This window comes from Dermacentor albipictus, chromosome 1 (assembly GCF_038994185.2).
Source record: "Dermacentor albipictus isolate Rhodes 1998 colony chromosome 1, USDA_Dalb.pri_finalv2, whole genome shotgun sequence".
Lineage (NCBI taxonomy): Eukaryota > Metazoa > Arthropoda > Arachnida > Ixodida > Ixodidae > Dermacentor > Dermacentor albipictus.
This window is the reverse complement of record NC_091821.1, coordinates 366,491,122-366,506,765: the sequence shown is the minus strand read 5'-3', so window position 1 is coordinate 366,506,765 and position 15,644 is coordinate 366,491,122. Positions and strand designations below refer to the sequence as shown.

The following is a 15,644-nucleotide window of genomic DNA, read 5'->3' as shown; positions in this document are numbered from 1 at the left end:
TTGCTTTTTTTTTCTTTCTTGTTCTTCACTAGAAGACATGTACTTCTTAGTATATGTGTTATAGTAAGCGAAATTCTTCTTATGCACAATATATATATATATATATATATATATATATATATATATATATATATATATATATATATATATATATTGCTTGTTGCAATTAAGTATATACAATCGCAAATGTTCTGTTGTTTGGTTGTAAAGTTTTGAAAGTAAGACGTCAGTTCACTAGATGAGAGTGTTGCGATATGATCACTGGTGCTTATTAATGCCACAGTCAAACAAACTTTGGCTTGCCTGCATACCCTCGTTCCTAGAGCTATCTTTATCTACGAAGGTGAATCAGAAAGTCTTTGCTCCTATTTTTTATTAGCCAGAATAACTTGCATACAGGTAATTACAAATATATGTAATTACCTGTAATTGTAATTATAATCGTAATTGTAATGTAATTACCTGAAGCCAAATTTTTATCGGTATGAAGTGCTAAAAAAGCCTCGATCACAACTTACGCAGGAGATTATTGAAGCTGATCGCATAGCAAGGGCTGGCAGCATGTGTGTTAGCGTGCCATCTTTGTGCCTGTCTCCACAGGAAGTAAGATTTCTTGATCAGTTTAACCTTGCGTGACAGAATTGCGCATTCTGTGACTCATGATGGTGTAGCCTTCTATCGGTATGACACTTTGCGAAGTGTTGTGACGACATGTCCTGATGCTTTCTTGCGGCTATATATTCCGTGCAACCTGCCAATAAACCAGTTGAAGTCAATGCTCTGTTCCTTTATCTGACCGGTTCAGCTTGTTTCTTCCTTTCTATGTTGCACTGTACTAGTTTTAGAATGCAATACTAGTTCACCCAATCCTCAACCCTAGTGAACTTTATTGTGATGCAAGTCTCCAGGGCCATTTGCGAACTCGGAATGCCACCACCTCACACTTCAAGCGAGACACCTTTCCTCTTACGTAGGCTGAATTTCCTGGTGGATTTCGATGGGTATTCGTCCCTTGCTCCATAGAAAATGAATCACACTTAGTTGCTTGTACACCATGGATTTGTGAAGCACAATTGCCATTTTCAACAACTGACAGCAGCGCCGTGCTGCGGTGCTACTGGCAGGAAAGGCTGGGCCGGTCCAAGAAAGGTGCACAACTAGGAATGGATATGTTGACTTCACATTTACCACTGTAATTTGGCTCAAAAAGGGAGGGGGGCAAAAACATTTTGATTCACCTTTGTATGAGCTGGAAGCGGACTTATAATTAATATCTACCACAAAATGTGTAGTGATAGTATATGTGATGGAATTAGCATTACAACTGGTGTACATATTTAAATCTTTAAGCTTGTAATGTCTGTTCTCACCTGTATTTCATTCCAAGATTGAATAATGTTACACGAGTTTGTTTATATTTTAGTTATGAGTACAGCCTTATATTTTAATTATTCAAGTGTAAACGTCTTTGCCATCGCTGAAGACATGCTAGCAAAATTATGGTACAGTCAACTGGGTAGAAAAGAGGGGGATCCCTCACCACCAAATGCACATTGTAGCTCTTGCACTAATGATTAGGCCTCCGCCATGAGACACACTGTATAGGAGTGTGAAGGTCCGGAAGAGGCCAGAAAGCAGCACTGCCCACTGGAAGTGGTCACCTGCGAAATTTGCATTTGTATAGTAAGGGACGAAAAGAGACCACTGTCGCACTGTGGAGCTTCACATTCAAGGCTTCTATACTGTGACATACTTAGCTCCCTCAACTTCTTCCCTCCCCACACAGGGCAAGTTTCTGTTCCATTTGAAGATTCTTATTTGTTGCTCTCTCTCTATTACGTAGCTAAATAAATGCCCAGCATCCATTGATATTGCACTTTCTCTTTTCTCGCATTTGCCCTATCTTATTCAAATATATGCAGCCCTCGTGTTTATGAAAGGAAAAACACGGGCCTGGTTAAAACATACCCATGCTTACAAAGAATTCTGACTGTATCTTTAGCTTTTCTGCTGAGCAACATAATGATACCAAGCAAAGGCAACAGGCCGCTCTTCAAGTTACTCTCCCTCTGCAATGGTTCACACAGACCATGTACACTTAAGTCAAATGTCCGACAGCGTTTCTTCTTTGTCAACCACAAAAGGCCTATAAGCTTTTCATGTTACTATTCAAGGATTCACAATAAAATAAACTAAGTAGAAATATTATTTGAACTGTATTAGCAAATCATCCCTCCACTACGCAAGAAAAAGTGCTCTCTTACTGCGAGAAGAGGCTTGGTAATCTAGAAGAGACGCAAAAACGAAAGGTGGATGGTAACACTACCTTGAAGTTCCTGTGTCAGTCTGCCTTGATGTCACGACATTTGATGCAGTATGCTCGGGCATGGTTATTTTATTTTTATCTGTGTTCTGAAAGAGCCAAAGACTGAACTTAGCATGTTTCAATAACTTTTAGTAAGCCACAACAGCTTAATGTACAAAAAATACATTGAAATTCATGACATCACACTGACACATGGCGCTGGCGTTTGAGCAGGAAATTTAAGAATAGAATGTTGGCATCATTTTCTCTTCTAATGATCAACCTATACCACAAAATTAGTGAAAATATTGTTTTGAAACAATACTTTATCATTATAAACTTAGTGTACATCTTTAGTGCCCCTTAGCCATGTGGAGCATGAACCCTTTTCCTGCTGGTGAATGAGTTAGGCATATCCACACTATTTCTCTTTAACGAATGAGGTTAGCATGTTGCCTAACCCAAGCTACCATGTAATACCAAAGAGGAGCATGTCTGTGATATGATTTGAGTATTTCCTGAGAAGATACATGTACACATTGTCTCACTTTCTACAGCATTTGTGGAAAGACTCGAGACTGCAGCATTGGCAGTATCGAGGTATCATAGCACAACTAACTTTTGCTTGCAGATGCTAAAGATTTTTTTCCACTGTGATAATGGGAAGTAAATTATTTTAAAGTTTTTCTTTCGCTTTCATTTGTCATTAAAATATTATTAGACATAACTGTATGCAACAGCATTCTGCCTTTCTGAAGCAAAGCTTTCTTTGCATCTTTCTTCAACTTTTGCACTGCTGCAGTTGCCTTGCATGCCGCGCGTCAGGGGGTCTTTGAGCGCTCACGGCACTGACGCGGGAGACAAGATAGGCGACCTCAATGACCTCTGAAGCTCCCTGCAGGATGCAACATTGCCCCCTGGACACCATAATTAGACATGTTCTCCCGCAAAAGCATTGCAGGAGTTGACTGTAAATACAGTCCAGGGAGGAGGCAGGGAGAATGCTAGAGAGAGAGGAGGCAAGGATTGGACACAACTGGATCCCGTGCCCACGAATTCAGGAATTGGGTTATTAATCTTACCCCTCTTGCACTCGTGGCAGTTCACCTAACATGACACAGGAGAAAGAAATGCATCGTCAGAAAGTGTTGCTCATTTGTGCTCTCACTGGTAAAGGAATGAGTTAATGAATGCCACATCTCTCTGTGTTCTGGGTACTATATGTGGACAAACACAAGTGGTGTACCAGTGATGCAGACAAGGTAACATATAATTTCACATCACAACTGTCATAGGTGGGGCCTGAGCACCCTCCAAAGTTTTCTGGGAGGAGCAGAGCCCCGCCCAGCGATGCTGAAGTCTAGCTCGCCCCTTCCCCCCTCTCCACACTCACACACACCTCAAGTGTCATTACCAGAGTTTTGTCACCCACATAATTTGAGGTTTCTTTTGACTTTCCTCTACCTTTTCACTTAAAATTTTACTGTGGCTAATAGCTGACTGCATCACTGTTGGCGCAGACGTGCACAGCTTTTAATTCATAGTTTCACTTTTGCAAATCCTGACAGTAGGAGGACAAATGCATTGGAAGCATTGACGGCGGCTACCTCATCCTGATTTTCTCACTTCAACACTGTTTTAAATTTCCACTGTATAAGTACCATGCACATACACAATATATTTATATATATACACAGGACAAATTTTATTCTTTATTTAAAAGAGGAAGAGGTAGCCAATTAACAATTATTTCTAAAGGTATGGGTAGTCTATTCCTAGAGAATGAATATGTTGCTGTATATTCGCCTCACTCCAAATTGCTTTGCATACTTTTTTGACCCTGAAAAAAACCTATAAACTTCAGTGACCCCTTCGGCAGAGTCTTTCATAAACGATGTGTAAAATGCACGTGAATGATATGTGTCTCAGTATTGCTTCTTTTTCCAATAAGCAGTGCTGATGATTCATGAAAGAAAACAAGATTTCTAGTAATTTACAACATTTATTAGGGATCGAAACATTGTCACTTGCACACAGAGGTCATAAATATATACGGGTGTCCCAATTAACTATCATGCAGCAAGATTTAAAAAGAGCTACGCGTTCCTCGAAGAATACCTAGTGCGTATGGTTTCCAGTACAGTGGAGTACCTGTCAATAATTTTTTCGTTACTGAGATTAAATTAGGTAATGGTAAATAATTGTTCAACTCGGGACATACTATCCTAATTGTCAAAGTGTCTATGAGGCTTTTGTAGGCACCGCCAAGGGGCATCTAACTGTGGTATTTTCAGCGACATACTAATTGCATACGAATTTTTTCTGACTGATAAATAAACCCTGCAAAATATGGAGAATACCATGTCACTGCGCTCCCACCCACAACATAAAGCAGCGCCCTCTAACAGGCTCCCTCTGAGTTATCCAGGACGAAATAAAGGAAATAAAGAAAAACATTGTGTAGTGCCTTATCTGCCGTGCCCCGGCCGAAGTAACATGTCGTGTTTGGTGTTAGTTGAAAACAGCTGTGATAGCTGTTGTCTTACAGTAGATCATGGATCTACAGATCACGGATCTATCTAAAGTGCATGGATGTTTCTTTTTTTTTTTGCCACGAAACCTATCACCACAAAAGCGAATTGAAAACATCAGTGCAGAGGTTTAAAGGTGCGTTTTTTTTCGTCACAGTAGCCATGTCTTTCTCTAAAGAGCAGGAGGCAAACATTATTCTTGCCTTGGGAGCTGCAAGTGGCAAAAAAAGGAAAGCCGCAAGAATATACCAGTCATGAAAGTGTGGTGGTAAACCAAACGCATCCACTATCATCAAAAGTTATGAAAACCTGAGACAAACCGACAGCTTCAAGAAGCAGCAGCGGAGAAATCCATCTTTGAGTCCTAGCCTATGCATGGATGTTATAGCATTTATGGCTTCAAACCCTCATGCCAGCGTGCGGGGCGTGGCCACCCAGGTACCAATTTCCAAGTCGTCAGTTTGGAGGATTCTAAATGACAGCTTTTCACCCATACCACCTTAATCAGCACCTATGCTTGGAAGATAGGGACTTGTAAAATTGTCTATACTTTTTTAATTAGGCCCTCGCAAAAGCCGATGAATCACTGAACTTTTTCAGTGATATCACGTGCACAGATGAAGCGAATTTTTCAGAAACGCCCCGGTAAATTTGCATAATCCACACTATTGGAGGGATTCAAGTCCACACTGGGTAAAGCGCAATCGGCACCAGTACCCATGGTTGTTCAATATGTAGTGCAAAATTTGCACCAGTGCTATAATCGGTCCCATCTTTTTCGATCACACACTGATTGGGTAGCGTTATGTGGATGAAATCCTTGAAGGAGTGGTGGATGAGTTTCACAGCGAAGTCTCGCTGTCATGTCTTCCACTTCTGTGGTATCAGCAAGATGGGGCACCCGCACACAGCAGCAACCAGGCACGAAACTGGCTGGATGCGACTTTTTATGCGCATTTGTTTAGAAGGCGCGGGCCTGTAAATTGGCCGGCTAGGTCACCTGACCTCTCTCCACTCGATTTCTTTCTTTGGGGTTATGTGAAAGATTGTGCTTACATGATCGAGACGGATGTCAGATTAGCTCAAGGCAAGGATAATGGATGTCTGCCATAGAATTCCAGCATCGGTCATCAAGAAAGTGACTGAAGATGTGATAAAGTGGACTCATTACTGCATAGCTTCAGAAGGAGACTGTCATGGCTTGTCACCCGTTCGCCGTTGCGCAAAGTCGTCGACGGAGTATACAAGCTGGTTGGTCGTTCTGTACTCAAGCGAACACAGCAAAGGAGTCAGAGTTGGGAGAAAGAGAGAAAAAAAATATTTATCGACTGACGACAATAGACAAATTAAAATAAATACAAGAACACTAACACACAAGCACTTAATATAGATCTGTGGTGAAGACAACAGAAATACAATGAAGAGTTAACAGGGGATATAGAAATTAACACCACACAAAACACACTTAATGGCGGTCAACTAAACAGAGTTCAAAAGAAAACAAATGATGGCATACGCATGGCCGGGTAGCAGCAGCAAGTCCATAAAGCGTGGAGTCAACAACAGAGCTTTCCCAAAGAACGCTGGCAAGCCAATCTCGTTGCAGTGGATGCGATTACTGGATGGCAATAGCTCCTTGATGCTTTTCAGCAGATTATAGGCTCAGATTCTAGACTGCTTAGCTTTGTCTAAAGCCTGCATTTAAATAACTTCTCCTTTGCCTAGTCGCCTGTGTTGGGGAACGGGGCAGGTATTTGTGACGATCCAATCAAGTTCACCCATATCCCGGCTCCTCCCAAGGTCTTGGCCATGCCCCTTTTGATTAGGGGCGAGGGAGTGAGTGATTCCCCACTGCTGTTAGAGGTTGTGCACTTGTGTTGCACCACACACGCACACCCATGAGTCCATGGTGGGCTTCTATTGTTCCTTCACAAACACAGGAGGAACGATGGCAGCCGGCCATACGGCACTGCCGGCACAGTACACTGTCAGCACTTTGTGGACACAGGATTGCACAGAGACACCACATATTTCAGAGTATTCTCACCCCTGCTTTCTTAGAAAGCTTCTCAATGCACGCGCAGGGCAGAGAATACACAGGGGTTCCTACAAAAAGCCGTTGGGGCGTCGAGGTTGCGCCGATAACAAAAAGACAATAATCTCTAAACCTGCCTTCGACTTCTTTCAGCCGCTTGCCTGAGTGGCCGGCAATAACTGTCTTGCCCGTCGGTTCCTGTTTCTACAACCTCTTGGCACCCATTGGACGGTGCTTCGCTGAATCGAATAATGCCGCACCGTGACAGAAACCTATTCGAACACTATTTCACTAGGCAGCAGCAGGTGTTCAACGGCGCTTACGAATTCAAGGTAATAAGGGCACACTGAAATCTGTTTTTTGTGTGCAGACATCCCAATTGCCAATTCGGCTTATTTAGAAGTGGTATATTTACTTTGTTGAACGCATCGGCCTTGCCTTTTCTATACACGTGGGTAGCTTCCTGGTCTGATTATTTTGCTATCTCTTTCCATAAACCTGCTTTTGCAGCACATATACACTCTCATGAAAAATAAAACCGTCACTTTAATTTTGCTTTGGTCCAAAGCAAGTTCCTGGTGCGAAATATAGCTGCACATGCACTCTTTCGATGCGGTGTGAGCAAAGCCGGGATTTTGAAGCATTCTATGCCTATTGCTTTTCACACTTCGTGAGTGGTCAGAGCGCCACTTCGGTTGCGTTATCAAGGGGCTTTTGTTATCAATGGGATCAGTCGGCCTTGAGAGACGAATATTAAGTTTGACGTAAAAATGAAAGGAAGGAATAGCTGCGAAGTCATGAAACCTGCTGTTGGTGCTCTTTCAGTGCCATTATCAAGGTGATGCCATAAAAATTTCTTTCTCTACGGTGATGCGCTGTCTCTTCGAGTTTGCAACAGGCAATGCAGTTGCTTTTAATCAGCTTATATGAGGGCACTGTTTTATGATGCAGATGGGAGCATAGTCACACGGTATTTTTCATACTTCGTGAGAATTCTTTGCCAGTCGGAAAAAGTTGTGCACAATTAGTATGTCGCTGAAAACACCTCAGTTATATATCATTTGGGGGTGCCTACAAATGCCTCATTGACACTTTAGTAATTAGGACAGTAGTTCTCGATAATTTATTGCAATTACCAAATTAAATCTCAGTAACAAAAGAATTACTGGCGGCTACTCCACTGTGCTGGAAACAATATGCACCAGGTTTTCTTTGAGTAATGCAACTGCTCTCTTTTAAGTTTTGGTGCATGATAGTTGGAGCACCCTGTATAGTTCACTCACTAACCGAAATGAGACCAAGCCGGATTCACTCGAAATCAGAATCAACAGCAGTCATGTGCAGCAGCGCTTATACTTGGACTCACAGAAAAAGAAAAAAAAAAGAGGTAGAGGCTGCAGTTTAACCAGAAAGGTGAAGCAGTATTTGTGATAGCGAAGTATATGACAGTTACACAAAGGAAGGTTATACCACTGAGAGATGCCAGATTCTTGGTTGTGCGAGATGACTCAGGGATAAAATTGAACTGTCTCCTTCTATGAGGTCTTGTAAATTCTCATATGAGGCTGCCCCTTCAGTGAACAATTCTTTGAGGTCACACAAAGTTTCTGCAAGTGCAAGAAATGTGTGTGTGTGTGTGCGCGCGTGTGCGTGGGCGTGTGTGTGTCTGTGTGTAGAATTTGAAAAGCTGGTCGGGCCCCAGCCCCCTCCATGAAAAAGACAACTTTCCGCCTATGACAACTGTCGTATGCCAACGACATCACCGCCAAATACTGTCAATGAACGTAAACAGCACAGAAAGCTTCAATTACATCGATTCCCACAGTGTGTGGGATCTGCATTGTTGCTTTGTTTATTTGTTAGAGGAAAGAGCTCCTTGTAATGAGCTCAAAGCTCTTTACATACAGTAAAGTGCGTGCTCACTCATTGTTGGCACTGAAGGCTGAAAGTATGTATCTTGAAAGGCTAATTGTGCCTTTATGTCTCGTTATAACTCTTTCACTGTAAAGCTTCCTAATTTAGAATCGGAAAAGTGCTGCAAAAATAAAAGAAACAACATGGATGAAGTTAAAAAACAGAAAGAGCAGTTTCTGTTTTTTCACTTTGTCCATTTTCTTCTTTTATTTGCACCAGTTTTCTCAATAAAAATTATGGGCCCAATATCCCAGAAATAATTTGTTTGAAAGTTAGGTTTTCTGTCTTTTCAAATGAATTCAATTCTTTTACTGTGTTTTTTATTGTTATTACTATTGCAGTGAAAGATGTGCAGCAAGCATTTGCAATGAATCCTGAGGAATTCAAGCTTCGTTACAATGCTGACAAGCCCGACCCCAAGAAAGATGTCATTTTCAGCTGTCGCTCTGGAAGAAGGGCAGTGATGGCTGCAGAGAAACTACAGGAATTGGGCACCTATCACAAGTGAGCTTAGAGGGCTTCCAGATAGGTTCATGAATATTGAGTAATCAAGGCGCATTATGCAGAGAAACAAGTCAGGATCATCTTAAACATCCTGGCACACAAGTCAGCTCGCATTTTAACAGCATGCATGTCGTGCAAATCTCTCTAGCTTCAATCGAAATTTTCTCTCTCTGACAAGATGGTCAAGTTAGAAGAATAACGAACTGCAAGTGTATTGCATAGTGCATGCTTGTAAAACTCATTAAAATTAAAGTGATAGAAACAAGCTAACTCTTCTGTTGCAACTTTACAATAATATGCAGCATGTAATTATAGCATAAAGGGCAGCACGTGCCTGAAAGTAATATATTGAAATGTAAGTATGCATGCAGAATCAGTATTTTCTTATGCACGCCTTTCCAGCAGTCTGCATGTTTTGGTAAATACCACTTATCTGCAGGACATTTCATTGCAGAAATTTGTGTAGCAAAGCATATACCCTATTAAGTGATAGCGTTTGTGACAGAGACCTTTCCAGAGGCAGCGAGGAGGCAGGTAGCATTTTGGTACCCAGAAATTTCTGGGGGGCATGTGCCCAATGTGGAGCACCCTGGCTACGCCACTGGTCAAAATTTATTCCAAGTACCCCACTACACCATGCCTCATAATCGAATCATTGCGAATGGGGACTAAGCCCAGCTGTATGGCACTATTTTCCCATGATGACAGCATCCTCATGAAAAGGACCTACACAACCGTTCACTTTATGTAGAAGTACAGTTGAACCTTGATAAAACCAACAGGGATATAATAAATTATAAGATATTACAAAGTAAACTTACGATATTTCTCTCCGATATCAGCATGTCATGAATATATGCTTATAAAGAACATTGGATATAAAGTATGCATCTACTGGATGCAACTTCGTTTGTTATAGATATTCAGCTGTATGTTGCCTGGACTTTGTGTCCTTACTAGCCATAAAGCAATCATTGACCTTTCATTAGTAGACCTCATAGCCTCAACAACTAAGATGCATGTTTACAGACAGCAGTGACTGGCATAATTTAATGATGGGTCAGCACAACCATAAATATTTTTTGCTAGTCACTTGATACTTGCTAGCCTCACTCCAGAACCTTGCACTTGCTTGCAATCCTTGCAAGCAACCAGTCCACAAATGGGCGAAAATACAGGTGTGCTGGTCACACATTATCAGAACAGGTCACATTCCATTCCCTTGGAAACATACATCCTGGAGTCCCTCAGTCAACAAATTGGTGTCCGGCAGTTGATGTTGCCCGACTTCTTGTAGATGAATTAGGGGCTAGCAATCATTTTGCCCAACAGCATGATCAGACACAGCGGTAAAGGATAATCCTCTGGCCCAGCAGTAGCAATCACATATTGCATAAATAATTACTGTGCAGAAAAACCTGCCATGGTACATGGCTATGGAGTTCTTCTGCTCAGCACAAGATCAGAGCTTTGATTCCTGGCGGCTACAGCCATGTTCATGTAGTGGTATAATGTAAAAACGCTCGTCTGCTTAGATTTAGGTGCACGTTAAAGAACCGCAAAGGTTTTAACTTAATCGAGAGTATCTCTCCTACTGCATCTCTCATAACCCATGTGTTGCTTGAGAATCGTAAACATGCCACATTTTTATTTGTCATGCAGAAAGTACACCAAATAATTCTTCCTTGTTTGTGTTTCAGTTCATGCTGATGGCATACACCAAAACATATTGGGGGCAAGGTTGAACTATGAGGGGAGGGAGTGGTGGCAAGCACGCAATGGAGCTTTGCTGGTGTTTCTAATTTTCTTGATGATGCACTTTTCAGCAAACACCTGCAATGTTATTTTTTAATATCTGGCATTTTTAATGGTTGGCATTCAGCACAAAATGTCTTGTGAATCAAGATTAAGAGGCCTTTTAAAGGAAGTTGTTCGAAGAGACAGCTCACTAGACGAGACTGACCTGACAACCTTTTTCCTTTCTGACAGAATGATGCAAGTTTTGTATATGCAGTGAGCAAATTTTTCAGACCAAGGTAACTTGCACTGTTCAGCAAGGGCACAAAGCAAAAAACGGCAGTTCTTCTTGCAAACACACTACAGAAACAAGTTCTTGCCAGTTTGGCTTCTCGAGGTGCTACTTTAACTGTTCGGAAGAGCACATAAAAGTAATTAAGGCTACTGGCTATGGATAGCAAAGCTTGCTGTGAGTACTACAGCGCTAACTTCTTGTCTTAAAAGCATGATCACTGTCTTCTTTTGTCCTTAAGTTCATCGTCCTTCAAATTCTGTAGCATGCTGCAAAGCTTTGTTTTACAGGTTAGCACCTTGTGCATGTTCAGGTGTGGCCAGTGCACGAAAACAGACCTTTGGTGCACCATAGCATTCTTTTGATATCTGCATCTTTTTTAAATAATTAATTTCTTATACTCTCAAAATATGCATGCAACTTAGCTATGTATTTCATGTGAGCACTTATCATGACCGCTAGTTACTGGGTCATGCGATTTGTATAGAGGTATTCTATTAACTCAAGTATCTGAGTAGGATACTGGTTTGGGCTCGTTGGTTACAATTCATGATCATTGTTATTTGCATGCCACTTGAAACAAGGACTGGGGAACGACAGACACAAGTGCATGTGTCTGTTGTTCCCCAGTCCTTGTTTTAAGTGGTGCACGAATAACATTGATCAAGTGTCTGGTATGGGCTCTAGACTAGATAAACGGAGAAAAAAAAAATCAGAACTATGATTTTCACATACACCCATGAGCAAAAAGTGCACGAACCACAGAATGCGCCATAAAGCCGATTTTCTTCTCTGCCTGTGGCTGTAACTTGAAATTGAGGAATGCAGTCCAAACTTGGCATTGCGAACTTTTCACTGTAATCTTAATTTCACTTTAGGCATGTTAATTATGAAGAAATTTGTTTCTTTCAGTAACCTTGTGGTCTGTACACCTTTGCTCAGAGATGTACATGCATACATGTGTGCAAGAATTCGAAGGCACTTTGTGCTCATATGTACAACACACATAACAGTGCAATAGGAAACAAAAATGTTTTCAAGGTAAACAATATCAGGTGCTGTGTATACATCATATCAATGATGAATTTTTCTTATTTAATCTGACTTTTTCAAGGCACTTGAAAAGTTCTTACTTTTCTTTATTGCATATGGGATACCATTCCATATATACTGGTTACAATATATTTTTTGCTGCGTATTTTCTGTGAAGGTCTCTTGTAAAACCTATCAAGTGTCTCCCATAAAGGTCTGTGGCTCTTTTCTGCTCAAATTCTGCATTGATGAGGCATTTTGTGGTTTATTTTTAGTTGAATGCATGTTTGGATGTGTTATACTTGCCTGCTTCATCCAGAGAAAATAATTGTACATCAGTGGAGATGCTGGGCCAAAAAAGTTATTTTTGCAGTAAAATGACTGGTGGCATGATTTCTTTCACCTGCCTCCTGAGAGAACAGGATGCAAATCAATGTTTTCCTATACATTTCTGCGAAAATTATCTTGAGGAATATAGAGAGAGTAAGATGGGACAGCTACTTAAACTCGGAACTAGTAGTGAGGAAGGTGTGAGAAACATGGTGATAGCGACTTGTATCAGCACAATGTTAACAACGTAACAAGTCGATAAGAGCAGTCAGGGCATGTTGGGTGCATGACGAGAAATAACATTTCGCGGAACCAACCTCATCACGTCTGTCGACGGTTATGCGTTTAGCATTGTATCAATATAGTGACGAAACATAATTGCTTCTCTCGAAACAAGTTATGTATGAGGCGAATACTGCAGTGGGATTCCTCTTTTGTGCTTCCCTAAGAACAATCAGGACCATCTAGCTCTATCGCCACAAAGCCTGCACGTGGCCTCCGAAATGCATGGTGTGCCGATGCATGCGAACACTGAGAAACACGTCATATGGCAACCGGGCTCCTCTCTCGCATTTCTGGACACTGTGTGCAATCTAGTGGCACTGCTGAGAAATGCGTACGTGGCCTATGAGACGAGAAGTGTGGCGGACCAGTGCCTGCAAACGTTGAGAATTATTCCCTCACTGGCCACACACTCAGTGGCACATACTCAGTGACCCAAGCTAGCAAGAAGTTCATTGAAAAGCGGCACATACCCATTGCACTTGTGGTGCAGCCTGCTAAATCATCGGGTTGCTGTCCTTGAGGACAGCAACCCGATGTCTATATGTCTCGAACTCTATATGTCCTTGAGGACATATAGAGTGGCATGTACCCAGTGCTCCAAGTCAGCATCAGAGATTTTTCTCAGAGCATTACCTACCAAGTCCTGCATCTACAGTGACCCTTGTCGACTGGAAGAGGTTCGTGGAAAAGCGGCACATATGTACACATTGCCGCATACTCAGTAACACAAGTTGGTTCAATGGTTGGGTTCAAACCATGTTTCCTCAGCACAGCAGCCCAATGTGCTACCCATTTGACCACGGACTAGCCAGTGACCCAGGTAGGCGGGAAAATTGCTAGATACGAACATACATGGATACAAACAAACAAACATAGCCCCTAGAAAGTGCATGAAGTACCCTAAGAATGCCAATGCGTTAATTTAGCACTTGTGCATCTCACTTCCTTTGTCCTTATCTTGCTTTTGTGAAATTAGTTTTTTAATGCATTGGCATTCTTAGGGTACTTCACACACTTTCTCGGGGCCAATTATATATTTATGTATGTTTTATTTATGTATCTAACCATTTTCCCACCTACTTGGGTCATTAGATAGTCCATAGTATAATGCGTAGTGCATCGAGCTACTGTGCAGAGGGAACATGGTTTGAAAGCAACCATAAGGCCAACTTGGGTTACTGAATATGTGACAATGCGTACATACAGGGTGTTTCAGCTAAGTCAGGTCAAATATTCAAAAATTCATGTGCGAGTTACAAGAATGCAACTGACTTAATATTATTCACTGTCCTCTTGAGCAATTCAATGTATCTTTTACTTTGAATTTGTTACTTTTTACTTGGCTTAGGTAATTAATGAACAACAATTAATTAACCAGCTTCTAAAGCAATAATTTAAATGCAAAATCTTCAATGCAGAAGTAGATCTCATTGATAAATTTCCAAATTATTTTTCTGTGATAATAGCTGCTGTGGTTTTAATTTTTCCTGGCTGCAAAGAAAGCAGGCAACATTTGAAAAAGTACCACATGACTGTATGCTCATTAGTGCCCTCAAACATGCAGAGAATTAATTATTTATGCTGCATGCAGACCGATAATATGAACAGCCTTGAGCAACAAAGATGGATCAAATACCATAGTCCTGACTTCCACTTTTGCCGAGATATCTTGTCATTTGAATGATGGGGTATGTGATAAAGAATACATAGCAATTCTTGAACCTTTGTAAAAGGTGAGGAGGTTTTGGTGGCAGATGGCGATGTATAGGAAGTGATGGGTGTGGTCATTGTGCGTGTGTGTATAGCCTATTCATGCCTTCGGTACACATGCAGCATCATTCCTTTGTTGGTAGCACGTTTGAGGACTCTTATGCCGATGGCCATTACAGTGCATAGTCACGTGGTACTTTTTAAAATCTTGCGTGCTCTCTTTGCAGCCCAGGAAAATTAAAACCATAGCAGCTATCATCATGGAAAGAAATTATTTTGATATTTTTCAATTCTCAGCATTCACAGGCACCGGTATGCCACGCATCTTGCCTCTGAGACTAGATGTGGAATTCTCGGCAGTGCATCTAGATGACGCAGCGTGTCCAGAAAGAAGCGCGAGAGGCAAGCCTGGTTGCCGCATTAAGCATTTCTCAGCGTTCGCACGCAGAAGTGCCGTTAAATGGCACCGAGTGTTCTTGGGGAAGTGCGAAAGAGGAGTCACTGCAGCACATCCCTTATACATGTTTTCATTTTGCCGGTGGCAATATAGTGCGTTGCTATATTGATTCAATGCTAAATGCATTACCATCGACAGTCATAGTGAGATGGGTCCTGCCAAATATTTCATAATGTAAATAAGCACTTTGTGCTAACTTGCTTCTAATAATGGCATAAATACACACACCCTGACACACGTTTACACAGACAGCTTATAGTGATCAGTACTTTAGAGTAACAGAGCACTCTGCTGTCCACATAACCGCAACTTCTTTTTACTTTTGTTTCTATTTCTAACAGAATCAAGGTGTATCCTGGAAGCTTTCAAGACTGGGTTTTGCACAATGGTGAGTTCACACAAGGACCTGAAAAGGGGCCCGAGGGCACTGGTGATGCGAAGAAAAAGGAAGATGAAAGTGCTGGTTCAGATGCAGATGATTAGTTGCATTAATAAATGCTGCTTACTGAAAG

At 41.4% G+C, this 15,644-nt stretch overlaps 1 protein-coding gene across 4 annotated transcripts in view; it reads left to right on the top strand.

Moving 5' to 3' along the window:
- Positions 1–15,644, top strand: part of LOC135906949 (rhodanese domain-containing protein CG4456-like) — a 16,941-nt gene extending 1,297 nt beyond the window's left edge. For all 4 annotated transcript variants that reach the window (XM_065438573.2, XM_065438574.1, XM_065438575.2 and 1 more), the window contains 2 exons: positions 9,127–9,289; positions 15,474–15,644. In XM_065438573.2, coding sequence (XP_065294645.1) covers positions 9,127–9,289; positions 15,474–15,615 — 305 coding nt within the window. In that variant the 3' untranslated portion in view covers positions 15,616–15,644. The remainder of the gene's footprint in view (positions 1–9,126; positions 9,290–15,473) is intronic.